General features: G+C 46.3%; 1 protein-coding gene across 2 annotated transcripts in view; it reads left to right on the top strand.

The window, feature by feature from the left end:
• Positions 1 to 13,537, top strand: part of MICALL2 (MICAL like 2) — a 52,333-nt gene that overhangs the window by 23,307 nt on the left and 15,489 nt on the right. The window contains exons 4-10 of one of the 2 annotated variants that reach the window (XM_083585650.1): positions 647 to 825; positions 1,403 to 1,524; positions 4,305 to 4,979; positions 6,784 to 7,055; positions 10,414 to 10,492; positions 11,394 to 11,533; positions 13,304 to 13,456. In XM_083585650.1, the coding sequence (XP_083441776.1) occupies positions 647 to 825; positions 1,403 to 1,524; positions 4,305 to 4,979; positions 6,784 to 7,055; positions 10,414 to 10,492; positions 11,394 to 11,533; positions 13,304 to 13,456 (1,620 nt within the window). The remainder of the gene's footprint in view (positions 1 to 646; positions 826 to 1,402; positions 1,525 to 4,304; positions 4,980 to 6,783; positions 7,056 to 10,413; positions 10,493 to 11,393; positions 11,534 to 13,303; positions 13,457 to 13,537) is intronic. The other variant, XM_083585651.1, reaches the window with a different exon arrangement.

Below are 13,537 nucleotides of genomic sequence, written 5' to 3'. Positions count from 1 at the left end.
CCAGTGAATTCTGGGAACTGTAGCTCCGTGAGGAGAAACGGGGGTCTCCTAACAAAGCTCTGCACCCTCAACAAACTACAGCTCCCAGGGTTCCTTGGGGGAAGCCATGATGGTTTAAAGTGGTACCCATTGTGCTTTAAAATTATTGGGGGAATGTGTTATTCATTGCGTCTGAGCTACTTATTCCCCTGACAGCCCAGTGAGATCCATTAAGCCAGTCTTCCCCAAACTGGGGTTGATGGGAGTTGCTCTCCAAAACTTTTGGAGGTCTACCAGGTTGACAAAGGAGGTTGTGTTACGCTGAAAGACTACAGTCCCCTGCTTATTAGATCCAATTAGTTTTCTGCTGACGTTTTCTCAGTTTGGGGCATTGATCTATAATAATAATAATAGTAATAATAATAATAATAAATTTTATTTATACCCCGCCCTCCCTGGCAAGAGCCAGGCTCAGGGCGGCTAAAACAGTAAAATTACATTAAAACATAATAGGGGGGAATTTAAAATACAGGTTAAAATGCAATTTAAAATGCAGCCTCATCACAACCATAAGGGGAGGGAAACATAAGGGTCAGACTAACCACTTTAGGTCACTCCTGCTTCCTGCTTCCTTCTTGAGACTTTTTTTGCCTTCCTTTCCCAACAGTTGGAGGAATGTCTGGCATTAAACGCTCTTCTTCCGCACCCAGCGAGGAGCCGATGGGGAAGAAGGTTGTTTCTGAACCGGTGGCCCCCAGCAAGCCCCCGCGAGTCCTGCCGCCATCCGAACCCAAGACTGTTCCAGCCTCTCGCAATCTGGCGAAGGAGAACTCACCGGTGGCAGCGGTATGGATCCGCCACCTTTTGCCCTAGAAGCTAAACGGAGGGGCAGGGAGCCTGTCGACAACAATTGGATGTGATGTGGGTGGCGCTGTGGGTTAAACCACAGAGCCTAGGACTAGGTCGGCGGTTCGAATCCCCGTGACGGGGTGAGCTCCCGTTGCTCGGTCCCTGCTCCTGCCAACCTAGCAGTTCGAAAGCACATCAAGTGCAAGTAGATAAATAGGTACCGCTCCAGCGGGAAGGTAAACAGCGTTTCTGTGCGCTGCTCTGGTTCGCCAGAAGCGGCTTAGTCATGCTGGCCACATGACCCAGAAGCTGTACGCCGGCTTCCTCGGCCAATAAAGTAACATGAGCGCCGCAACCCCAGAGTCGGCCATGACTGGACCTAATGGTCAGGGGTCCCTTTACCTAGCCAAGAATGGAACTTCCACATCTAGGGGCAGTGTATCTCTGGAATGCAGTGGCTTGTCTGCTTCCTGGAGTCACCTGATTGGCTGCAGTGCAAAACGGGAGGCGGGATTAAATGGACCCTTTGAGTCGGGTCTCAGGTTCACTTCTCTCTTGCCTTTTTCTCCCCCAGAGACGTGTCTTAGCAGAGAAAAGCAACATGCGAAGCAGCAACTGCGCCACCTGCGGAAACCACGTCCACCTGGTACAGCGCCTCCTGGTGGAAGGGAAGCTTTATCACAGGAACTGCTTCAGGTACTCTTCAGGTGTGGCACTCGCACCTTCTTTCCACCTTTTCTCTGTTTGGATTGTTGCTGCTGCTGCTGTGTTTGTTTGTTTGTTTGTTTCACAATAATATTTCTTATTTTTCATACAAAAATATAACGAAAGAGAGAGTAAACAATAATAAAAGGGGAAAAAAGAAAAGAGAATATGAAACATAAAATACATCAAATCACCACGTAAACTAAAACTTAATTAATTAATTAAAATCCTTCTTCATAAACATATTACTTGACTTCCTCTAATCTCTTCCATCTGAATTTCTTAGTAATTATATATAGTGGTTTCCAATATCATTATTTCATAAAACCATATCACAGTCATAATCATATTTCCAAACTTTTCTTATCGTACATTTTCTTATTTATTTATTTAATCCTAATTTAGTCCTAGGCCTATTTAATTCTTTCAAGTGGTTACATATCTTTAATATTACAATATTTATTCAAATAGTCTTTAAATTTCTTCCAGTCTTCTTGGTGTTCCTCTTCTTTCTGGTCGTGTGCTGCTGCTGTGTTTGGATTGTTTTTTTAAACAAAATTTTATTAAGTTTTCCAATTTTTTAAAAAATATTCTCAATCGAATATAATTAACAAAAGGAAAAACAGATACAAGATTTCCTTGCACCCTTAGACCTCCCTCCGCCATTCCATGGCTTCCCCATATAACATTTCCTGATGCATATTTTATGCCTTCCATTTATTCCATTTAACATTTATATCTTAAGTCTCTGTTAACCCACAAGTGTTATTTAAGTCCTGTTAAAAGAGCTCAACTGTTTACAGCGGTCTTCCAAATACAAAAAAAATTTCTTCCAGTCTTTATTATAACCTTGGTCTTCCTGAATTCTGATATTTCCAGTCATTTTCGCCATCTCAACATAGTCCATCAGTTTAACTTGTCAATAGAAGACATCTGAAGGCAGCCCTGTTTAGGGAAGCTTTTAATGTTTGATGCATTACTGTATTTTAATATTTTTGAATGCTGCTCAGAGTGGCTGGGGAAGCCCAGCCAGATGGGCGGGGTATAAACAAATTATTATTATTATTATTATTATTATTATTATTATTATTATTATTATTATTATTCCCCTCTGGTTGGGACCTTTTCGTCTTTCCATCCTTTCCATTCTGGCAGCTGTCGTTGCAGGCGTAAACCGTCTTTTCAGCTCCTTCCGTATTTCTGCACTTATAATAAGAAAGCTTCTGGTTTTTTAACAAACGTTCTTTTAAACATTTTTTTCATTCCCGGAATGTGTTCGGATTTTCGCTGTTGTTAGCATTAGAATTAGCATTAGCATTTATATCCTGCTTTTTTATCCAAGCTTCTTAAGGGGGCGTACAAGATAGACCCCCATCTCCTTTGACCCCCACAACAACCCGGTGAGATAGGTTAGGCTGAGGGGCAGCGACTGGCCTCCAGGGTCACCCTGAGATCTTCATTGCAGCCAAGTGGGGATTTGAAAGCTGTGGCACAGGACACAGAAGAAATCTTGTATTGATTAAAATAGTTGACCACTTGGACTCAGAAGGGACTAGAGACTTGCCTCGTTCATTTTGAGAAACAAATGTGGAATCTTATCATTTTCCTCTTCACAAAACACATAATCTTAGGGCTGCTGCTTTCTGCGTAAAGTGCTCACCCTCTGTCTGCCATTTTTCTTCTTCTTTCTTTCTTTCTTTTTTAAGACTAATACTTTATTTAGAATTCAACAATAACAAAGGAAAAACCCACAGTAGTTGCTACATCAATTCATTACAATGAACCAATTTTAACAATATATAAATCGTAATAGAAAAATTACACAACATCACTTTTAACTTGCTGAAGTTTTCATGTTACACTTTTATCTCTTTATCTCTTTCTTAACATATCAAAAAGAGCAAGAGCAAGAAAAGAGACACAAAAAAGAAAAGAGAAGGGGAAGAAGAAGGGGGGGATGAGGGTAATGGGGAAAAGAAAAAAGGAAAAACAAAACAAAACAAACACATTTGGCTTCCGATTAGACTCATTGTATTATTATTTCTACAATTTTTTTCACACACAGTTCCAAATTATTGTATTTCTTTCTTTGTTCTCGCCAGATATCAAAAAACATATTTGTTGTTTTTCTAAAAGTTTTTTTTATTAGGAATTTCAACATAACAGTTTATCAAAAATACACCATCCTCATTTCCCCTAATTTCCCCCCTCCCCTCCCCTCCCCCCAAAAAGAAAAAAAAAACCCTCCCACCCCCACAGACTTCCCTCAGCTCCTCTCTCTGGTTTCTCAGCACATATTCTTCTCTGCATATTATAAAATTGTAAAGATCCTTAATTAATCTATCAATATGTTACCAGTAAAAAAATTGTGTATGTTTATTCCAAACCTGCCAAGGAGTCCAGTTCATTTTGTTGTTTCTTTAAGTACAGTGGTACCTCGGGTTAAGTACTTAATTCGTTCCGGAGGTCCGTTCTTAACCTGAAACTGTTCTTAACCTGAAGCACCACTTTAGCTAATGGGGCCTCTTGCTTCTGCCTGCTGGAGCACGATTTCTGTTCTCATCCTGAAGCAAAGTTCTTAACCTGAAGCACTATTTCTGGGTTAGCGGAGTCTGTAACCTGAAGCGTATGTAACCTGAAGCGTCTGTAACCCGAGGTAACACTGTACTTTGTAAAAGGTTCCCATTCTTCTTTATTTGTTGTTTTACAAGGATCATTCTATTTCTGCCAGGAGATATTTGTTATTGTATTGCTGCCATTTTTCTCCCCAGGTGCAAAGAGTGCTCTAGCACCCTGCAGTCGGGAAACTACAAAGCTGGAAGCCACGCCGGCACTTTTGTCTGTAACCGGCACGAGCAACCGACGCCCCTCCGGGATTCCTTGTCCTCCGGCACGAGGGGTTTCCCCAGCGAGGATAAACCTCCCGCTCCTGCCTTCGCCGCACAGAACTACTTGAAGGGACTCGAATCCAAGACGCCGTCCGTGAAAATGAGCGGTGCCATTAAATCGGCAGCTTCTGAGCCACCTGGGAATTACAAGGGCAGCTCTGCGTCCGTAAGCTCAAGTTCGCACTGGTCAGACCTTACCGGGGAAAAACCGGATTCTCTAGCCGTTTCCAGCCCTTCTCCGTCCCCACCGTTCTGGACACCATCGTCCGCCAAAACACAGCAGGCTCGGGAGAAATTTTTCCAGGCCGGATCCGGGAGCTCGGGACTTCCTCCGAGCAAAACGGAGACGGTTAAAAACCAAGGCTCTCTTCTGAACCCTCCTCGCGTCTCCGGGAGAGCATCCTTTTCCGGGACCCATACGTCAGGGACCGGTCTGGATGTCAGCGAGAAGGACAGAGCACGGAACGTCCTGATGCAGGCTTTGCCGGGACTCCAGCCTTCCTCCAACAGGACTAGTGGCTTTGGCGGCGATTCGCCCAACTCAACGGCATCCAGCACGTAAGTGCTTTGTGTCCCTCCTTTGGCACCCCTGAGCAGGCAGCAGGTTTCCATCTCTGCGCTAGAAAAGTCACAACCACCCGTAAATTCTGCAGTCCTTTTGTACTTGGAGGTATATTGCTCCTGGGATGGAGGTTCTAGTTGCCTACATTGGATAATGGGAGGCTCGACCAGCTAATTCTCTTGCAAGCCCCAACCCCCTACCCCTTCTGTTTTTAACATGCAACTAGAAAAACACTTGCCCCTGTGATTTGGGATCCTGTACACTAGCGAGGCAGATGTGTGCATGTTTTACTGTGGTTGTAGAAATTTTAATTTGAACAAATTTCTGGTCTTCTCTACTTCCCTCATGTTAGGTAAGGTAAAGGGACCCCTGACCATTAGGTCCAGTTGTGGCCGACTCTGGGGTTGCGGCGCTCATCTCGCTTTACTGGCCGAGGGAGCCGGCGTACAGCTTCCGGGTCATGTACTAAGCATGACTAAGCCGCTTCTGGCGAAGCAGAGCAGCGCATGGAAACGCCGTTTACCTTCCCGCTGCAGCGGTACCTATTTATCTACTTGCACTTTGACGTGCTTTCGAACTGCTAGGTTGGCAGGAGCTGGGACCGAGCAACGGGAGCTCACCCCGTCGTGGGGATTCGAACCGCCGACCTTCTGATTGGCAAGTCCTAGGCTCAGTGGTTTAACACACAGCGCCACCCACGTCCCTTCCCTCATGTTAAAAAAGAACTAAATAAATCACAGGCTAGGTTTGGAAATTTGGGAGTGAAGTTTCAGCCTTGCAATGTACACACTGGAAATTTTAAGAATGCAAGTTTTTTTCTCTCTTTTTTGCCAATTATTTTTATTGATTTCCCATAATTTTTAACAAATGGTCACCAAATTAATACAAATTCAATTCAAATTTAAAAGCTGACTTCCCACCCCCTCTATTTTCCTCCACAGCTCCCAATAAAACAACTTTTCCAACTATCATTTCAAAATACATCCATCCCCTTCTCCCTATGCATCACCTCCCTACACATCACCAATTTCTGCTTTGGCTTTTGTACATTGTTATAACCTGTCCTCGAAATAGTTGATTGGAGTAAATCCTCTTCTGTCTATCTGTAATAATGGTTCATCAATTTTCAAACATTTCTTTCTGATACCTCTTGAGTAGCACTTTGCCTGAGAAAAATAGTTCTTGCTTCCTCCCAGACAAGTTCTTACCCAATGGGACTTAGTGGGCAGCTAGACTGGTGACTGGGAGCGGCCGCCGAGACCACCTAACACTGGTCCTGAAAGACCTACATTGGCTCCCAGTACGTTTCCAAGCACAATTCAAAGTGTGCTGTGAATTTAAAGCCCTAAACGGCCTCGGCCCAGTATACCTGAAGGAGTGTCTCCACCCCCATCGTTCTGCCCGGACACTGAGGTCCAGCTCCGAGGGCCTTCTGGCAGTTCCCTCATTTCGAGAAGTGAGCTTACAGGGAATCAGGCAGAGGGCCTTCTCGATGGTGGCTCCCGCCCTGTGGAATGCCCTCCCATCAGATGTCAAGGAAATAAACGACTATCTAACGTTTGGAAGACATCTTAAGGCAGCCCTCTTTAGGGAAGTTGTTAATGACTGATGTTTTAATGTATTTTTAATCTTTTGTTGGAAGCCGCCCAAAGTGGCTGGGGAAACCCAGCTAGATGGGCAGGGTATAAATAAAAAATTATGATTATGATTATCATCCCTGGGAGGGGTTGATGGTCAGCTGGATGTTGTCCATTGTCCATCCCACTGGCCAAAGGGCTAATCTCCTCCTCTTGCCCATAGCAGCAAGCCATCTCCAGCCACCTCTGGCACACAGCATATCGAGACGAAAAGCATCTCGGACTGGAAGCCTTCCAGGCCTGTCAGCGTACCAGCTGCCACGGAAGATCCACGGAAAGGACCCCGGGCGCTTTCACCCGCCCTTGAACGTTCGCCCAAGGATCTGGGTGGCAAAGCGGGCATTGGGGTGGCCCCCCAGAGCAGGCTCAAGGATCAGCCCCCCAGCAAACCTGCAGCTGACTCTGGGCATAAACCGGACGTTAAGGTCTCCAAAGGTAAAAAGTGGCCCTTGCTTTATTTACTCATTGCATCACATTTTTGTCCGTTTATTCATTCATTTCATGAAATCCATACATCGCTTGATTGTAAGCCAGCTAACCAACCTCAACCAGCCAGGGACACGGGTGGCGCTGTGGGTAAAACCTCAGCGCCTAGGACTTGCCGATCGCATGGTCGGCGGTTCGAATCCCCGCGGCGGGGTGCGCTCCCGTCGTTCGGTCCCAGCGCCTGCCAACCTAGCAGTTCGAAAGCACCCCCGGGTGCAAGTAGATAAATAGGGACCGCTTACCAGCGGGAAGGTAAACGGCGTTCCGTGTGCTGCGCTGGCTCGCCAGATGCAGCTTGTCACGCTGGCCACGTGACCCGGAAGTGTCTGCGGACAGCGCTGGCTCCCGGCCTATAGAGTGAGATGAGCGCACAACCCTAGAGTCTGGCAAGACTGGCCCGAACGGGCAGGGGTACCTTTACCTTTACCTTTAACCAACCTCAAAGCAGTTTAGGAAAAAAGATAAAACAACGAAGCTGAGAAACATTTACAGCAATACTTTAAATCGTACAAAAAGTCAGCAAACTAAAACAGATTGAAATTCTCACCAGCCTTTCTAAGCATCCTGGGAAGCTTGCTTAAATAAGAATGCTTTTTAGCAGGTGCTTAAAAGAATTCAGTGAAGGCACCTGGTTGAGGTCAATAGGCAGGGAGTTCCACAGTGTAGATGCTGTCACACTAAATGAGACTTCTTACCAATGCGGAAGAGGTTGAGTAATAGAATCACTGTGTGATGGCCTGGGATTCGGACTCAGAGGCTGAACCTGAGGAATCCCAGCCTGCGCAGGAGTCCCCGCCTCCAGAACCAGCTGAGCCGGGGCTGGGGCATGAATCTGAAGGGTCCTCACTTGTGCTGGATCCTCAGGTGCAGGCATCAGCTGAGTCTGCTCTGGCTCCTGAGGCGATGGAGGACCCATTGCCTGCAGGTGCTCCACTCTCAGCCCCGTCAGAGGAAGCTGAGGTTGCCTCTGGGTCCGGGAACCCTCCAGCCTCTCCTGAGCTGCAGAGGCTCAGGGCAGAGAGGAGGAGGGAACTAAGTTCCCGCAGGAGGAGTGCTCGCCTCCAGGCCAGGAGAGGTGAGTCACCTGTGGGCCGGGGCCGCCCTATGCCTCGGGGCAGATAAAAGCCGGCCAGCCCCAGTCCCAGGTTGTGGGAGCAACATTGTTGGTAGCCTGTTCCTGCCGGCACCCTGTCCTGCTCTTCTGCCAGAGTTCCTGACCCCACCCGACTCCCCGCCTTGGACCCAGCTACAGCTTTGACGGACAGCCTCCATACCGCACCATTGACCTCGGACTGGACTCGGACCTCGCCTCTCAGTTAGCCCCCGGGACCAGCACACAGTGAATTGTAGAATTGGAAGGGACCACATGGGTCATCTCTTCCAACCCCTTGCAATGCAGGACTGTTTTGCCCAGCATGGGTCTCAAACTCATAACCCTGAGATTAAGAGTACAATGGTGCCTTGGTTCTCAAACTTAATCCGTTCCAGAAGTCCGTTCCAAAACCAAAGCGTTCCAAAACCAAGGCACGCTTTCCCAGAGAAAGTAATGCAAAACGGATTAATCCGTTCCAGACTTTTAAAAACAACCCCCAAAACAGCAATTTAACATGAATTTTACTATCCAACGAGACCATTGATCCATAAAATGAAAGCAATAAACAATGTACTGCAGTCACACAATCAATCAGTAGCTGAACTGGGTTCCACACAGTCACAAAATTAATTAAATAATGCAGACGCGAGTGCTGAACCCGCACTATATTCTGTTAGTTTTCTGGAAGTGGCAATTTATGTTTTGCCAAAGCTCAAATATAGCGTGGAACTGAACAGGTTTGTGTGAATGCTGCCCTTAACTTGCATACTCTGTTCTTCCTAGTTACAGGTAGGTAGTTGTGTTGGTATGCCGTAGTTGAAACAAAATAAAAAGATTCCTTCCAGTAGCACCTTAGAGACCAACAAAGTTTGTTATTGGTATGGGCTTTCGTGTGCACTTAGAAGTGTATCTGAAGAAGTGTGCATGCACACGAAAGCTCATACCAATAACAAACTTCATTGGTCTCTAAGGTGCTACTGGGCGGAATTTTTTAATTCTATTCTGCCTGTTCTGCCTGCATGGAGGGTCGATGTTCTGTGCAAAAGCCTTATAGCTTAGGGTTACCAGACATCCCCGGTTCCCAGGGACAGTCCCCAGATTTGCAAATCTCTCCCCGGGAAATGTGGCAGCGGCAGCCTCAGCAGCCCAGAGCCAGCTTGTTAGCGCAGTTGGTTCTGGTTGGCTTCAGGAGCTGCTCACTGCCCGCTGCCGTGGCGCCCGCCATTTTTCCTGTGCCATGGCAGCGGGCAGCAAGCAGCTCCATAAGCCAGCCAGAGCCAACTGCACTACCAGGCTAGCCCCTCCTGGGCAACGCCTGCCCGCCTGTGACTCCCAAGCCTCCCCATATCTGTCAAAACAAAGGGGGAAGGGGGAAGGAGATTGGGGAAGACTCGGGAATCACGGGCGGACGGCACGCCGTTGCCCAGTTTTTTCAAAAAAACTACATTTTTGTTTCACAGGGTGTGAAACATCTTTATACAATATGCACGTGTGCTTGGGCCCAGGGTCTTTTATAATAAATAATAAATTTTTATTTATACCCCACCCTTCCTGGTTCAAAAACCGGGCTCAGGGCGGCTAACAACAAATTTAAAACACTTTAAAACACTTAATTATAAAAGCAGCATAAAGTACAGTATAAAAACATGAATAACAATAAAATTCAAAAATCAGTTAGATCATCCCCAGGGCTAGCTGGCTGAATTGGTCCTACTTGGGCCAGCGAGGAGACCAGGGAGAATTAGCTGTGGGGTCTCAGAGCGGGTGATCTTCATAAAAGGGAAGGAGGTGGGAAGAGAAGGGAAATAAAAGATCAGGCTGAATTCAAATTAAAGGCCAGGCGGAATAGCTCTTTCTAACAGGCCCGACGGAAGGAGGTTAAATCCTGAAGGGCCCTAGTCTCATGGGACAGAGCATTCCACCAGGTCGGAGCCATCACTGAGAAGGCCCTGGCTCTGGTGGAGGATACTCTGACTTCCTTAGGGCCCGGGACCTCTAAACTATGGTTATTCATGGACCTTAAGGTCCTCTGCGGGGCAGACCAGCAGAGGCGGTCCCGTAGATACGAGGGCCTCACCATCCCCACTACTGACTCCCTGTTGCAACTCAGCTTAAAAAAAAAAAAAAGGGTCCCCGGATTCATTGAAAAAAATCTGGTAACCATATTATAGCTGCCTTCTTATAGTCTCATTCGTGGATGAATTCTTTCTCCAGCGGGAGCCACAAGTGTTGCGGAAGAGAAATCAGAAACGCCAGCAGATTGGAGATCTCTGCTGAAACCAGTGGCAAACAGGTGAGTAGGGCAGGAGAAGAGGGGATTTCGGTTGGGTGGAGAACATAATATTGTGTTTGTGGACACACACAACGGCGGACACACACAACAAAAGTGTGCCATAGGCAATATATAGCAAAACATTTGGTCAAGCAACCAGGATAGAATATCCCAGCGGTCAGGTTTGGAGCTTCAATGTCTCGCGGAATAAATTGTGAAAATTGAGGAAATGTATGCACAACTTAGTCTGCATAAATTGCACGGGTAAAATTCTGCTTTTATTGGCATGGAAAGTTGGCTGAATGAATGAATTTTATTATTACGGTCACAGACCAGTTCTGGCTCACTTACAATATCAGGAAAATCATGAAACACAATAGGAATACATTGAATTGCGATTGGGTATAACAGAGACAATACAGATATAGCGGCAGTTAAAAATATATATTAAATCTTCATCACTAAAATATAACCTAAAATTGTCATTTAAAACCTTAATCAGCTTGTTCCCTAAGTTTTATGGCAGTCGCACAGAATTTGGCCACCCTTAGCGTGATCTCTAGATCCTTGTCCAGGAGTTTTAGACATTGAAATTCGGAACCATTTGGAGATTTTTGTATCACAGGAGTGATAAATACCAAGCGTATATCTCCTTAGAAATGGCAGCGTAACAAGACATGAGAGACAATTTCTACCTCCATCAAGCCGCAGGGGCAGACTGGTTCCACGTGCGGTTTACCCTCGAATCTGCCCTGCAATAAGGCAGATGGCAGCACATGGAAAGTTGGTTTGTATTAGAGCAGGGTTTGCATTATTTGTCTAGCACAGGATATAAACAGCTCTGTTAAAAGCCCTTTTAGGGTTGCTGGGTTTAGAGGACTTTGGGCTCCTTCTCTCAATGCTTGCTTCCCTCCTTTTGCAGAGTCCCTGGCCACGGTGACCCCAGAACCGCTCACAAGCCTGCAGATGTTCACAAGGCAGCTGTTGACATAACTCCGAGTCCGGGGCAGAAAGACAAAAAACCAGCTCTTTCAACAACCTCCCCGTCGAATCAGGAAACTGGTATGATAGCATTGTAAAGGCAATAAGTGCAGCAGCAGGGCAGTTTGTATAGAATTCGGCATAGAAACTGTGATTTGAACCACCTCAGCAAGTATCCAGTCCTCATTGAGGCTATCAAAAAACCTAAAAATGTGGGCTTTGTCCCTGTAGAAAGCCCAGACCCCCCACAAAAAAATGTGTCCCTGGGCACTTTGTGCTAATGCAGATTTAAGAACATAAGGAGAATTTGCTGGATCAGTGGCCCATCTGGTCTGCCATCTTGTTTTCACAGTGGCCAACCCAGTGCCTACAGAAAACCCTCAAGCAGGATTCGAACACAAGAGCCCTTTCTCCTCCTGTGGTGTCCAGCAACTGGTATTCTCCTAGGCAGTAGCCACCGATAACAATCTCCTCCGTGCATTTGCCTAATCCTCTTTCAAAGCCATCCCAGTTAGTGGCAGGGAGTTCCACAGGTTAACAGTGCACTGCACGACTAAGCATTTTCTTTCATCTGAAGCAATTTCATGGCTCACCAGTCATCTGCTAGACAGAACGTTGCACTTAGAAATATTGGACCAGCCAACCAGCAGCATCTAAGGATGCTTAAATTGATCAGCTCCATATTTTAGACATTCAGATTCATAAAAGTGGGAAAAACTGGTTTGCTGAAGTAGCCCTGGGTGCTATCAGTGTGTGCGCAGTAGAGAATTTGTGTGGTCGGGGTCTCTTGGCAGGATTAAGCTGTGTTGTTTGTGCCTGTTTTTCTTCCTTCATGTCCCCCCCCCCCAGTTTGGGGATAGAAAAAAAAAACCACCCATGTTATGCTTGTCTATTTGTTTTAATTCTATTGTGTTCTTAACTTTTGGAAGTAACCCTGAGAGAGCTTTTGAAGGGTGGCGTTTGAGTTCCTCAAAATATGTAAACCTTAGGTTGGATGGGCAAATGGGCAAGATTTTTTAGGAGGTGGGGTTTCCACACGGGAAGCAGGCCTGAAAAATCTCATTGAGCAAACGGTTTTTCAAGATGTCTTCGGAGGAACCTGTTTCCTGCAGGTCTGCCACTTCTGTTAATGAGCGTGCGGCAAAACTCCGGAAATATACCGTATTTTTCACTCCAAAAGACACATTTTTTTCCTCCTAACAAGTAAGGGGAAATGTCTGTTCGTCTTATGGAGCGAATGCGTGGTCCCTGGAGCCGAATTGCCCAGGGGCGAAAAGCAGATTGTGCTTTTTTTTTTTTTTTAGAAAGAGGGAAGGGTTGTTGAAACAAAGCCGCTGAGCAGCTGATCGGCAAGCGATTGGGAGGGAGATAAGGGACTCTAGCGATAAAGGAGGCTGCCTGGGAGGGGGGGAGGTAAAAGCCCATGGATCCTCAGGATTTTTGCATTGGATCACCCCAAATTCATCATCAGATCACATAGCATGTCCATGGCTACAACCTGCACCAAAAAAAAATCACGCACCCACTGTTGCCTGGGGTGCAAAAACATGGTTACAAAGCACGGATCCACATGGATTCTCAGGATTTTTGCATTGGGCTACCCCAAACTCACTGTCAAATCTCATGTCTGTGGCCACAGCATGAACCACAAAAATCATACATCCACTGTTTTGTTCAGAATATTTTTTTCTTGTTTTCCTCCTCTAAAAACTAGGTGCGTGTTATGGTCAGGTGCATCTTATGGAGCAAAAAATACGGTACTTCCGGGTTTGCCGCTCACGTATCCCGAAGTTTACGTAACCGGAGGGATACGTAAGCGGAGGTACGACTGTATATATTTTTTCATTGCAGCTTCATCAGCTGATCAGCCGCCAAAGAAAAAACTGCTGGTGCCTCCCGTGGATATTTCCAGTGGCTGGAGGTCCCCCAAGCAGCAGTGGGAGGATATTGCCACAACCAAGAAGGCCGAGGGGCTGAGCCCCTCCAGGAAGGCTGTTGCGCCTGGTAGGTTTCTGCCTCCTCGCTGGACTGGTTGTGTGTCATGCTAAGCCACGGTTTAGCCTCGCTGTGGAGAACCTCTGACCT

This window comes from Podarcis filfolensis (genome assembly GCF_964270895.1).
Source record: "Podarcis filfolensis genome assembly, chromosome: 14".
In the NCBI taxonomy this organism is placed as follows: domain Eukaryota; kingdom Metazoa; phylum Chordata; class Lepidosauria; order Squamata; family Lacertidae; genus Podarcis; species Podarcis filfolensis.
The sequence above is the reverse complement of the archived record's forward strand: the minus strand, read 5'-3'. Positions and strand labels throughout refer to the sequence as shown.